This window comes from Taeniopygia guttata, chromosome 15 (assembly GCF_048771995.1).
Source record: "Taeniopygia guttata chromosome 15, bTaeGut7.mat, whole genome shotgun sequence".
Lineage (NCBI taxonomy): Eukaryota > Metazoa > Chordata > Aves > Passeriformes > Estrildidae > Taeniopygia > Taeniopygia guttata.
This window is the reverse complement of record NC_133040.1, coordinates 6,197,521-6,212,016: the sequence shown is the minus strand read 5'-3', so window position 1 is coordinate 6,212,016 and position 14,496 is coordinate 6,197,521. Positions and strand designations below refer to the sequence as shown.

Genomic DNA, 14,496 nt, shown 5'->3' with positions numbered 1-14,496 from the left:
CAGATAACCACTGACAGTGACCAAACACACAGAAACCACACCTGGCTCAGGATGGCCTTGAGCACAAGGACTGGGACAGCACTTGTTTGTCTCAAAGGAAGCATCAAATGCAACTGCTTTGTTTCTCTACCCTTCCCTAGCACCTGCTTCTGACATTAGAGAGGCCAAGAACTGACCAAAGCCCACTGGCCTCCCCCTGTGGCTGTTATTGCCACAGTCAAACTGGCACAGGCTGCGGTTTTTCATTAAGGAAGCTGTAACATTCCTTATTTTTTTTTTTTTCTCTGAAAGAGAAATAGGAAAGGAGGTAAGAATTCTCATCCACTATTCAACTTTGATATTGGTAAGTAGAAGTCTACTAAGTCATCACAATTCTTCTATAGAAGGGGATTCACTTAAATTCCAATCAAATCAGGTCCTTACTATCCAATTTCAATTATGTTTAAATTTATCACCCCATAAGAAAACCAGCCATGAATCACTGAGCAGGAATGGCATAAATCAGCTTGTTCAGCTGCTTCGGTACTTTGGTATTTAAGGATTTTCAACATTTTATTTTGTTAAAGAAAAACTAAAACATTTTAAAGGATTTGTTTCATACTGCTATTGTTCTCAGATTAGCAGCAGCAGAAATATTTAAAGAACTGATTAGGAGGCTGCTATTACAGCAAGCAAACACTGAAAGAGTTACTGCAGCTTCAATATAATCCTTAGGGAATGTTTCTACTTGCATTCAGACATGGCTAGGTGGAATATGACTGCACATTTAAGAGGCTAAGTTGATTTTTCGGTGCTCTATTTTAAAATGAGTCATTAGAGCCACAATTTCTTTTTGTGATAATCAGTCAAAAGCATAATTATCTCTTCAGGCAGAGATGTCAAGTGACCATTTTACCCAACCTACACAAATTTCAATTTGTGGGCCACTCAAACCACCAAGTTACTGCTGCTGAATGAAACTGCTCCACAATCTCCTCACACAATTATTCAGGTAGTATTAACACATAAATCAACAAATTCTGTAGCCTAAAATAAACTACATAATGAGCCTCAGATTCTATTGTCCACAATTCTGAAATTTTTTATCTATTGGCAGAGAGTTCTTCAGGTGTCCATGTAGATTTAATAACTTTCTTTTTACACAGCATTCCACACTCCTGACTGATTTATAGCCACATTTGGATGACCTGGGAATCAGTTCAACAGCTGATAAATTCCAAAATTTGCAAAAGCATTTTGGGTACTTCCAGCAAATCTTGGGAAAAATTGAACCTTAAAAACCAGCAAAAACCAACCAAAAAAAAAAAAAAAAAAAAAAAAAAAAAAAAAAAAAAAAAGAGTAAAGGTTTATGTTTTATGTTACACACACTTGGTTGAAGAACCTGGCAGTAAAGCAATTACCAACACATCCCAGCAGAAAAACTGGCTCCCACTTCTCATCTTCCCAGTACAACAGAACATGCTGAAGTGAAAGGGTGCTTGTGCCTGAAAATTTGTCCATTTTTCAAAACATGACAGTCACCTAGTAAAAGAAGTCTTAAATATATGATAGGGCTGAACTAGTTAGTAATTAAATACTGAGGAAATGGCAGTGATTCTTTTGTGATAAATAAATTAATTCCCCACACTTATCTGATTTAATTCACTGAGCAGTTCGCAACTGAAAGACAAAGTGAAAATATTTAGAAGTGCTCTCCACTGTCACAGAGACTTGTACCATTTACATATTAATTGGCCTGGCATTATTTGTTCAAAAGACAGCAGAAACTTCTGGATTTCCATTTCCAGAGACCTAAAGACCTGCGAGGTGGTTCAGAAAAGTGACAGAATTTCTGTATGCTGAGTAAAACCCAAAATGTGCTGGTAAGGTGCAATATAATTTATTGCCAATCCTACCTAGGCAGCATGCAAAACCAAAAGGCAGCATTGCTTTATCTTAGGAAGCACAATTTTTTGGCCATCCCACCTTAGCACAGGGATTTTATTCAGATAAGATGACAACATATAAATTTTTTTTAAAAAATCCAAACCATCTTCTGTTTTGAATAAAAATAGTTTAATTAGGTTTCTGTTGGCCACATTTAAATCACATTTAATATTAAATTAATCTGTATTAAAATATGTACAAAGAATGATGTAATGATACATAACCTCTATGTATTTGTTGCAATACATGAAGATATTGAAGTCACAGTGAATTCAGGCAAACACTTCAAATAGAAGAGCATTCCACATGTACACATATACACAGCCACCAGAGCTCAGCAGCGTAAGGCCAATGAGACATTTCATACGACCAAAGTAAAATGAAATCTGCTGTGGAACACAAAAAGCTACTCTGTCAATACTTACAGTGCTATGCTCTACACAGAATTATCATAGTACTTCAGCCTCCTTCCAGGAAAATTATTCCCAGAGTCAAGCTACAAGTGACAATACAGTATCACAAGGCATGACTAAAAAGGTTTTATTGATACTGGTATTCTCTGGATTTTTCATTTGATATTTGGCAGTTACTCAGTATTTGGATTTTAGAAACCCTGAAATCTTAAAACTCCTCTCACAAAACAAGTCTTTCAATTAAAATACAGGACTTCAATCTGGTAACACTAAAAAACATTTTCAGCATTCTAGAACTTCAAGGAGAGTTTCAAATAGTTTGTTTAAAAAAATAAAAAGCATTCAAGACAATTTTAAAAGTACAATTGAACAGTAATATAAATATGGAACTCCAAAACCTATTTTTTTATCAATCAACAACGGAACATCACAAGAGTACATCTACTAATAAAAGCAGGCTTGATAAATAGAAATCCTATGTACAAATACCAGGTGACAGTCTTTGCAATTACCAAGGTCAGATATTTAGAAAAAGAAGTGTTCAATATCTCTGTGTCAAAATCCTTTTGACCTCCCAAAAGGCATAAAAACACCAGTCCAGGCCTGTACCAATACCTAAGATACACCAAAACTGCAGCACCATGAACTTTGGAACATCCAAAATCATTTCAGAGGGTCTCCTCCTCAGCTTCCAGCACAAGGAGCCAAAAAGCACCACTGCATAATAAGAGCAGAAGACAAAACAATCAGTAGTCAAAGTGTAAAGAATGAAACAAATGGATGTAGAAATCCTGTCAGCCATGCATGCCTCTGCTGCTTAACAAGCAGGTTTGGACTACTGTGCAGCTACTTCACAACTAAATTCTTATATCCCCATCTCTGTTCCAGGTAAAAACTACACACCAGCCTAGGCTACAACCCTAACACTGGGAAAGAAATATGCAAATTCTGCATTAACATCAAAGCCAGTGGCACTGCTATGGCCAAAATTCCATCCTGAGCTCAAACAAGCCATCAGAATTAAATGTCAGTAATAGAAGATCACCTACAATTAAGCTAATGTTGCCATTTCTCTCACAACACAAACTGATGCTACTCTCCACACTGTAAATTAAAAAGCTATAAAGAGTTAGGAACAATGACAGAGAAGCTCACAGATGATGAAACTTAAATAAATCCCTTAAGGATGAAAAAATTTTGCTTTCACATTGTCTGCCTCCTTCTCCAGAGGAAAACAGTTGTCTTTGTAAGAAACTCTTAGCTGCAATTTATATTTTCACTAAAAGTTGCCATATTTTTAAAAAATATTCTACAGATAGTGGCAGGTTACTTGATTTGTAATAATTTTTAAATTAATCTTTACTGTGTCTTACCTTTAAGACAAGAGAGAAATGAGTGCATCCAGAAATTTGCTCCGATCTTCTGTTTTCAATTCAATTACTAAAATAAGAAATATTTTATTACAGGATACAAATAACTGAAAGATCTACCAGACATCACCAGAAGATATACCAGGTATATTCTCTTGAAGAACAATAAGCCTGAGTATACTAATTTATATTCTTACCCATCTTTAAGGAGGAAAAGCTATTTGGGCAAAATGCAAGGGACATTTTTTATTTTGTACTTAAATACTAGCAAACTAATTTGTAGGTGCTCACTCCACAACAGAGCAGGCACTTCATATATCTAAGAATATTTCTGTGTATGTTCAACATAGATATTGTTTTAAAAGACTGTCTCTTTTTTGAGCATGTGCAAGACAGGCTGATTTCACCACTTAAGTGTCCCATCAACACCATGCTTGGTTTGGCTGCTAAATTTAAAGATTTCAGGGATAGCATCACGGACTGTAAAGCGAAGTGCACATGTGCAAAGCGTTAGTGGATGCAGAATGCACTGTCTCAAAGCCAGGCTGGCTGCTTTGTGCAGCAGGAGGCAGCGCTGCCAGCATGGCCGAGCCAGCGCCGCCCCCCGCGGGCCCCGCTACTCACTCGACATCTCGAAGTGGTTGTGCAGCGTCCGGGAGCTGGTGCTCTCCGCAGCCTTCTCGAAGGCTCTTCCAAAAAAGCTGAGGCAGGAGCAGAAATATGAATGAGTGCCACGGGAAAGGATGTTTACTGAGGTAGAAGCGAGGAACTTTTTCCTGGCTGAGAGGTGGAAATGGCTTCCAGATGGTTTTACAGGTGGGGTGTATTCAACACACACCTCACTTATTCATGTGCAAAAATTTTACAATGGAGGCTTTTAGAAATTAAGTCATGGGCCATATGGTAAACTATTTCCCTCTTTTAAGAGGGAAGGAAAAGAAAAATCCTTGCAAGGATTGTGAGACCTTGCTTGAAGATCTGTATCCTCTCTCAAAGTACCTCATGCCTGTTGTATGCAGAAGGTGTGTTTTTGAGAAGGATACAATTCAAGTCAACATAGTCAGTGTTAAATAGGTACAGGAAAGATATATTTGCTTCAGAGACAGGTTTAGAACTTGTAAATACTTTGCTTACTTCTTTTTGTCTGAGCTTTCTGTCTCTGGAGGAATCCCCACCATGATCACAGTTCCCTGTTCAACATCCATGGGTGCAGCCATGACCAGGGGCAGCAGCTTGCAACGCTTGTTTTTTGTCTGGAAGTCAGAAAGCTTCTTGGTTACACAAGGCTCAGAAAGCAATTTAATATCAGCTCTCCATGTGAGATAACATATAAATAGTCACCTAAGGATACAGATATTCTGCAGCTCAACAGAAGGTGGTTTCTTTACAGGATCTCTTAATACACTGTTCCTTACAATAAAAGTCACTTTAAGGACTAATAGAAATTTCAGTGATGTATTCCCTCAAAACTTACAAAATTACAAAAACGTTATTACAAAAAGTTATTATCTTAGTAATGAAAACTCAGTGCTATGAAGTCTCCAAATAGGAATCTTCCCTAGAGCAGCATTCACAAATATGCTAAAACCATCCAATCAATCAGCAAAAAATCATTATTAATAGTTTCCTATAATGCTTTGAATTATCAACTGCAAGTATCTACAGAACATTAAGTACTACACCAGCCAGAAGTTTGTGAGTCAAATGTTTTTGATCTACTTACAGAGCAAACGAATGACTTCAGTAAGTATTTACTAAGCAGACATAGAGACACTGGTTTGGAAAACAGTTTCACATCTGGTGTGCCCTAGGAAAAGAAGAATTATTTCAATTACAACCCAAGATGATTCTTACTCAGTTTTATTGTCTACTACCAAGTCTAGAAGCTTTGTGTGGCTCAAAGAACACTAATAAGAACCAGTACAATACAGGAGGTTGAACTCACCCAGCTTTGCAGCAAAGCCCTCTCCCCTTTATGAGGGGTGATTCCGCCTTTTGGAATTTCAGAGCAATGTCAATATTGACCCATCAGAGGACAGCACAGTACAGAGAAATAGGTTCTTTCTTACAGAGTAATTCTTGCTGTGACAAGCACTTAAGGAAATTTATTCAAGGATGATACAGTCAAAAAAAAAGAGTCAAATGAGAGCTCAAACACAAAATTCTGACCTCCATGAGGGAGCAATAGAGAAATGGCCCCTGGGAAATGACAAGGTTGGTGCAAATACAGCTGGCCACTGTCTGCTGAATGGCACGTAGCTGCTTTTTGGCTAGGTCTAGTCCTTGGTGCAGCTTGTCCAAGTTACCCCTGCAACAAAAAGGAAAAAAACAAACACTTCCTTAGTAAAACAAAGTTTTTCACATAAAAATTATATCTAAATACTATTCACAGAGATACTTTGATTTTTTTTCTTCAATAGCTTATGAAGCAACAATTCGTATTTTCAATCCATAATCCCAATACATTGCCCTAAATAAAATTGCAAAATACTGAAGAGGCATATTTTCAGTACCTGGAGAGACTGTCCAAAGCCTTAATGAAATTAGTTGTTTCAGGCCCCTCTTTCTCTATGTTCTCCATGAGAGAAGTTGTTGCATAAACTATGTCACTTGCTGAGAACTTGTTCTTAAAGCCAAAGTGAATGCTGAAAGTCTGAACTCGCAAATCTTTCATTCTGCAAAATGAAATAAACCCAGGAAATGAGCAATAATAATTAATAAACATTAAATTAATAAATAATGAACATGATCAACATTGACCAGGTGTCTCCCCAGTATGTTAATCTTAAGAACATGAAAAAAACCCCTTATACTAACATTTGCAACAAATCTAGTGTTACTTTGTCAATCTAAGAATCATATTTTTAAAAACAACATGTTAGATCTTCTTCATACAAACATATTTGAACTTAATTGAAAAGTATTTCCTGACAAAATATTTGTATTTAAAACAATTTACCCAAATTTGTTTGCAGATTCTTCAATCATCTCCCGAAGATTTTCTTTCAATGACATGTCCATGGAATTAAACTTCTGTTTCACTTGCTTCAAGGGCAGACTAAGAAAAGAAGGAAAAAATTAATTGACAGGTATGCCAGAAGAAACAAATATTTTGCCTTTTTCTCACAGCACTTTCAAAATTATTAGATAATTTAGCAAGGTTAAGTCTAACTTAATGCATTTGTTTTTTCAGTCACTGAAAAGTGAATGCAAGGAAGCAGAGGTTACTTTACTGAGCTGTCATTCCATAAAAGCATACAGCAAGTGTTCCTTGTAAACTAATACACAAGTTGTGTAACTCTGAGACACTGCTACCTATTCTGAGCCCCACAATCATATTTAAAAACCAACAGCTTGAGTACTTGCAAGCTTTATTCTGAGTATTTTCCTGTAAGAAATTGAAAAAAATGATTCAAATTTTTAGAACTCACCCCATGTCAGCCAAAAACTCCTGAAGCCTCTTCTGTCCTTGTACAGACCAAAGCTTGAGGCTGGCAGAGGTGTAGCAGGTGTTACAGAGACTTTCATAGAGAGACCAGTGCTGGTACAGTGCCAGGCGTAGGCTGAGCAGGAGTTATGGCAAATAATTGCAAACACAAATATTCTCTGACCATACAAACTCCACAAGTAGGAAAGGATTCAGCTGCCCTTACATATGGTATGCCTGTGCTGCATAAAATGCAGCAAGAAGCTCAGGAGATGGAACTCAAGAGTAGCAATGTTGACTTGTAACCAGTTCTGGAAGGTTAAGCTGAACTGAAGCCCCACCAGCAGCTGAAAGAGGGATCCATGCACAACAAAACGTTTGGATTTCCCTTTATTTTATTTATTTCCATTCTCAGCAGAGATGGTGCTGGGATATTTTCCCCTAGGTAAAAAGTCCAGAGAAGTTCACCCCAGACCTTCTTTAAGGATACTCATATTCAAATGCAATTCTCATGCAGTCAATGGACAGAGAGTTCTCCTCATCCTCGTTGCGGTGGTTGTGGCGGGACACGTGGCGCTGCAGGATCCCGATGTCGGTCACATACTTCATTCTGAAACAAAAACAAGTTTCTCACTTCACCTTCTGCCTGGGAATTTTTGTTCTTGATTACAAGAAAATAAAAACGCTTCTTAAAGTCTGCAGCATGAAAACCATGGATACAGTTTTAAACCCTCCCAACTCGTTAAATAATGTTTTTTTAGTATTCATCTTTTTACTCAGGCAATTAAAAAAAAAACAACAACCCAACTCACAAAAAAAAAAAACACCAAAACAAAACCAAAAATTCAAACCAAAAAACCTAAACCAAAACAAAATAATACAACAAAACAAAAAATAAAATGACCAAAGAAATCACTTACTTATTATATGTATCTATTTTAAATGTCCATGTATTACTAAAAATGTAACACCAGAATTAAAGTCTACACATGTAATACTAGAATTCTGATCACATCTAGTAAGAAATAAAAAAAAGAGGAAAAAATATCTGAAACGGAACCTGGAGGATACAGAACATACAAATGTTTCTTCATTTAATAAAGTTGTATCAAGTTCATGCTCAGGTAATCTACCATTAAACACAATTTCCTCCTAGATCAAAAGTGATTGATTTATAATTTGGTGGAAAACAAAGTTAGCTTAAAATTCTAAATAACAAAAAGTAATTTTTTAAAGATATACATTCCTTTCTTTGGAAGGCAACAAATCACATACAGGCATTAATATATTTAATATCACTGTTAATTACTTATATCTGTTACACTGTTACACCCTGATGTTTCCTGATTTCTACTAATTGCTGTTAGTTAATCCCAAAAACTAAATTTTAAAAGATAGACAAATAAATAAGAAAGAATAATAAGAAGAAAGATAAACTTTAAAAAAAACTTTCTTACTGAGTGATTTTCTCTTGGACCCATTGATCTGTTAGGCCAACAATAGCCCACCTAAAATTTGTTTTGAAAAAAGAAATAGAAAAAAAAAAGGTTAAACTGACAAATATTCTAATAGGGTAAATTATATTTAATCCTCTAAGTAGGTAAGAGGACAAATGAGAAACATTGTTTAACAGCAGTACAGAGAAGTTAATAACAAAGTTTTCTATTATTATTCCCTCTTTTGTAGGCATTCACATATAGTACCATTCTTCCTTTTTCCATGCAAAATCTGTTATTGCTTTTAATTAATTTACACAGATGCATGTTTTAGTTGAAAATAAGCATCCACTGCCAAAAGAAACTGGAATCTCATAGTGAAACCAAGTAATTTTGGGAAATCTTGCCTGCCTTTGTGGCAGGTTTAAGCTTCCAATCTCTACAAAAAATGATGATGGAAACCTACCACAACATGTCATTCAAGTCCTTAGACATTATCCATGCCAGATCAAACATCACCATTGCAGACTACAAGAGGGAGAAGCAAAAAGACAAATGAACACATGACACAGTTCACTAAACAAATAGAACAGTTCAATCTGCCAAGTACTAGCACATGTTACTAAAGCCCTAAAAAGCACCCTGGAGTCTGACAATCTGCTAGCTTCTTCCTAAAATATTAAGTAGAAAGAAAAATATTCTTGAGTGCTCTGTAAACTTGCATTACATAGAAAGCAAACACTTAATAAAACATAAATAATCAGATAGGCCAAATGACAGCAAGAACAGTTTGGTGTCCTAAGGACTGTGTTTGGGATATCCTGACACTTTGAAAGACAAACAAGCTCCCTACATGCTCAAGTATTTTTGTGACAATATTTGTAAATGGGTAGATACCCTTGCAAAGATCTAAAAAAAAGCTATAAAACCTTGAGCTAAGTTAAACTACTTGTATATATATGATGAAATTTATATAGATAACAATAAGATACAAAAATAGTGAGATGCAATAATATTATTATATTGAATAGTATTATTAGATAATTATATAATTGCAATAGATAATTATAAAATTGGATATTGTCCAATTACCTTTACAAGGTCACCCTAAAGATTTATAGCAAACATTAGAGTTTATACTTACTGAGGTTCCATGGTATTCATATTGTTCATAATCAAAAAGAATTTCTCGTCTAAAATGGGGAAAAAAAACCAGATTTGACTAAGTGGTGAACTGGTCATTGGAGCCAATTAAAAAAATAAGCCAGAAATGGTGATTAATATTTAAATTTCATTTTAACAATTAAAATATTAAACTTGTACTAGAAATTATTTATCTGCAATGCAACTAGACTTTAGTAACAACATGGAAACCACACTGAAATGCACTAAAAGCAAAAAGGAAACATTTTTTATGTCACTATTCCTTAAATTCCATTTTATCTGATTTGTTCCTGCTCATTCCTATTTACTACAGTGGGATTGTAAAAGTAGGAAACAGAAGGACAAATTTCACCCTAAGACAGACAAGATAAGAATATTACAGCTGTTTGAAGTGAGCCAATGTACCTATTGCTAATCAAGTTTTAAATTACTATTTAAAACTTCCTCCATTTAAACATTTTATTTTTATACACTAAATATATCTCTCAACATTCTAAACAAAATTGTAACTAAAGCATCTTGCAAATCACAGCTTGATATCTTTTTTAATCAAAGAATGAAAAAGACAGAAGCAATACAAAAAAACCATTTACACACCTGCGTGCTTCCCATTCTCGCCTTTGTCGCCTTTTCATCGTCCTCTCTATTACCTCCTGTAAATTAATTTCCAGGATGTTAAAAAGCTAGAAAAAAAATTCTAATAGATTAATAGATCTAGATATCTCAATTATTAAAATTTAATTTTAAAAATGTAATTAAAATGTTCATGAAAAATATTTCTTTTCTTTAAAAAATATATTGCCATTAACAGTATATAATGTGGAAAGTATTATCAAAAATATTTCCAATGAACACACATAAGATCTTTGTGAAATGTTTAACAGATCTTAGAAAAACTTTTGTGTATTTGTAAATTTCTTTTGAATTGGACAGCTTCTTTGACTTAAACAGTGCCCTTCTTATATTACTAGGAAAAAAAAGTACAATACTAATGGGAAGATAACAAAGATAACATGAAATATATATTAAATCTAAGGATGTCTTTATATTTAGTTGTCCTTTAATGTTGCTGGTCTCATGCCTTTGTTTGCTTCCATAATATAAATAGAAAATAAGCTACAAGTAACATGGCAAATTAAATTTCATGTGTACACTTAATATACTTTTGTTAGTTTACTGCTACAAGCACAGACAAAATGCATTGCTAAATGATTTGTGAGCTCGTGTCTTCTCAAACATTTTTTTTGTAAAAGGAGTTCATATCTAAAGTTCTATTGCTAGACTGCCAAGCCCACAGCACATATTAGGAGATAGATCTCTCCAGTTCATTGATTATACAAAGAATTATGCATAAGTAAGTTCAAAACAGGTTTTTTTTTAATTTGGAGAAAATATTTCTGTGTAGTTCAGATAAATAAATATGTTGTTTATGTGAAACTACCTGTTGTAGTACATTATTTTTAAATCTTGTACTTGGATTTGTGATCTAATGCAAGACAATTTTAAAACTCAAATATTATTATTATGTAAAATATATGCAATAGTTATTTTTCCTCCTTTCAGAACACAGCCGTGAAACAAACCTCTTCAAAACGTCTGCGCTTCTCTAGGGGTTCTGAGCCATCACTTTCATTCTCTGAGTCCTCTTCCTCCTCCTCCTCATCTCTGAAGATGTCATCATAAGCAGGAATATCAAGATCATCATCTTGCTTGACTAACAGCTTAATCTAGCAAGGAGAAAACTGTATTTTAGAGTATGTATCTTATTTAGTGAGCAAAATACAATCTTACTTAGAAAATAAACCAAAAAATTCATTTAGACTGTATTAATTCCTGGCATAACAAAACTTTGGTTTTTAATGCAACTACCGTACTGATTTATAGAAAATAAGAGTAAAAATCTATATTCCATTGCTAGAGCATTACTGAAAAAATTATCATTTTAATGCTTGCTAAAATAAAATAATTTATGCTTAATACTTTAAATTCTAGGTGCTGCTAGATGCTGAGAAATAATAATGTTACATTCTGGAGGGATCTTTATCCTTTGATTTATGGCAGTTTGATTTATAGCAACAACATTAACAGGTGCTTACTACTGACAACTACCACATTGCTAACTTTAGACATTTCACTACTGGAAAAATGATTTTTTCTGGTCATGTACATTACTACTGCAAATATTTATTTATTAGTGCTGCTTTCTGACCTACAAGCTAATGTTCTAACCAGTTTTGCAAGCACAGAAAAGCACTACACTGCTCACCACCACACTGTGGGGAGGTTTTTATTATGGAAGCGAAGTTTTACCTGTGTGTCATTGTAAACATTCACTACATTGATCGGTCTGTGACTGTCACACACAAAAAAAAAAGTGTCTTCTTCAGGCTGCAAGATTTCCAGGAGGTCTACATTAGCACCACAATTAATAAGAACAAAGTATTTGAACTGCAAACAAAAGCAGAAAAAGAGAAGGAGCTTGTTACTTAAATTGCCAGGAAACATGGAAAACTGAAAATATGTTTACAAAACCCACAGAGCACTCATCATTGCCAAAACTTCTGTTTATTTTCTGATATTTGATGTCTCTGAGGCAGATTTTTTTTAAGGCAAAACACAAAAACCTGCACCTTTTTATCTCAAAATGTGTGCAAACTCCATTTGACTCTATCAACTTTATAGCACATTTGTTGGAGGTGATGTTAAAAACTTGACAAGTTTATTACTGGTATGTTAAAATGTAACCACAGTTTTAAGAAACCATAACAATAATAACAATGAGTTAAGTGTTGACATTCTAAATTGGGGAAGGAAAGCAGTTTAACTTCACAAAAGATGACCTACAGCTCAAAAATTTTCCAGTATTTTTTCACCTGATCTTTATGCTCCAGAAAGGCAGTTTCAAGCTCTTGCCACCCAGCCACTGGCACGAGTGTGTATTGCACGTGGTCACACTGAAACAAAGCCTGCAAGGAAGCAACAGCTGTGAGCAGAGGGGAGGGGAAACAGCCTCTCCTACAATGCTACACCAGGCCGAGTCTATTCCATACAAACCCTTAAAATAAAACCACCCCAAATGACAAATCTACGTGAGCTCTGAGATTATGACTCCCCAGTTTTCAGTGCCATAACTCATGGAAACAAATGTTACAAAAGCAGATTAAAGCTTCCCCCTCTCCTTAGTTCACACCCATGTATAGGATCCCAGGGCATACATATTTTTCTCATACTGTCAGCTTGCAGTGATAATGAACCAAGACTTACTTGGAGTATTTTACAAGCACATAATGCATCAACATCTGAAGCAACAAGAAGAAGAACACGCTGTAAAAATAACAAAATAATAGTATTAATATAGGTGCCAAATAGAGCATGCTGGTACATGAAATGCATGGAACACTGAGACACCAGAAATTCAGATAGAAATCATCACAAGCATAAAACAAGATTGCTTCTGAATGGACCTGCAACCAGAATTTGGATATCTGTCAATATTAAAAACAAGCAACTCCACCCATACCCAAAATGTGTCAGCTCCTTTAGGGATAGGTAATTACTCAGTTTCCTCTGGACCTCACATACTTCTGCAGTTTCACACCTAGTCAAGCCCTACAATTATTTTCATTGTGTTTAGAATAGCCTTCATTTTCAGCACAGTTTGGCAACAGTTTTAACTAAAAAAAATCTGTAGCAAAAGCAAGGCAACTCAGGAAAGAAATTATTTCATTTAAATCAAGGTTGGCTGGTATTTTTTTGGGGGTGGCAAGGAGAGGGTTGGTTGGTTCGGTTTTTGTTTGTTTTGTGAGAGTGTTGTTTTAGGTCTTCAGGGAAGGGTGTTTTGAGGTTTTGCTCATAGCTGGAGAAATTAAGACAAATGCTTTCATTTGCACAGTCCATAATATAATCTCCTTGGTAGAAATGTTAAAAGACTTTCCAATAAAAGCTTCACCATCTTACCACAGTGAAAGGAGTTAAGCAAGCCCTGCAAAAACACAAGTAGCAAACAAATGTGCTACAAGATTGCAGGAAAAACATTAAAGATAACAGAAAACAGTATTTAGTGTCTGGGCAAATAACATCAAAATGGTTATAAAGATATTTTTTAAAATGGTTCAGCGATGTCATGGTTAGGCCTGAGATCCAGAGCACACAAGAACACTTTTGCGGAAGGAGGCGAACCCTGAGTGAAATCCCCGGCGAGAGCTCATCGCGCTGACGCTGCTTCGTCCCGGGTTCCCAAGGGTAGGGAAGGGGAAAACACCCGGGAAAGGGATTTTTACCACCCGGCTGACGGCCGGACCCGCCGCCCTCAGCGCGGCCGCCCAGCCGGTGCTCCCCGCCACCGACTCGGCGGCCCCCAGAGCGAGACCGCCGCCGCCCCGGAGCGCCGCAGCGCCTCAGCCACCGCGGGCACAGCCGGGGACAGCCCGCACCGACCCTGCGCCGTGAGGCGGCCAGAACACAGAGCGGGGAGAGCCCAGGGGAGGCGGCCCCGCCCGCCGCCGGGGCGCTCCGGGAGCCACTCCGGCCCGGCCCCGGCGCGCTGCCCGCACCTGGGTGGCGATCAGGTCGTAGAACTCGCGGCGGCAGTCGGAGACGAACATGGCGGGAACGGGAGCGCGGCGGGAACGGGAGCGCGGCGGGAACGGGCGGCAGCCGCGGGCCGCGCCACTCAAACTGAGCGCCAAACAAGCGCCGCCTCTCATTGGTCCGCGCCTCACACAGCACTGCCCAATAGGAACGCGCCCACCCCGCCTCT

At 36.7% G+C, this 14,496-nt stretch overlaps 1 protein-coding gene across 1 annotated transcript; it reads right to left on the bottom strand.

Moving 5' to 3' along the window:
* Positions 1-2,034: 2,034 nt before the first annotated feature.
* Positions 2,035-14,430, bottom strand: CDC45 (cell division cycle 45). Its single transcript, XM_002198809.7, has 19 exons — positions 14,291-14,430; positions 13,002-13,061; positions 12,611-12,703; positions 12,048-12,185; positions 11,321-11,464; positions 10,335-10,390; positions 9,718-9,766; positions 9,040-9,101; positions 8,595-8,645; positions 7,628-7,747; positions 7,142-7,273; positions 6,670-6,768; positions 6,224-6,385; positions 5,880-6,018; positions 5,434-5,517; positions 4,845-4,963; positions 4,335-4,411; positions 3,714-3,780; positions 2,035-3,057 (listed from the first exon to the last, which is right to left on the bottom strand). Exons 1-18 carry the CDS (start codon positions 14,339-14,341, stop codon positions 3,716-3,718), a joined length of 1,701 nt encoding a protein of 566 aa, XP_002198845.4. The 5' UTR covers positions 14,342-14,430; the 3' UTR covers positions 2,035-3,057; positions 3,714-3,715.
* Positions 14,431-14,496: the final 66 nt, after the last annotated feature.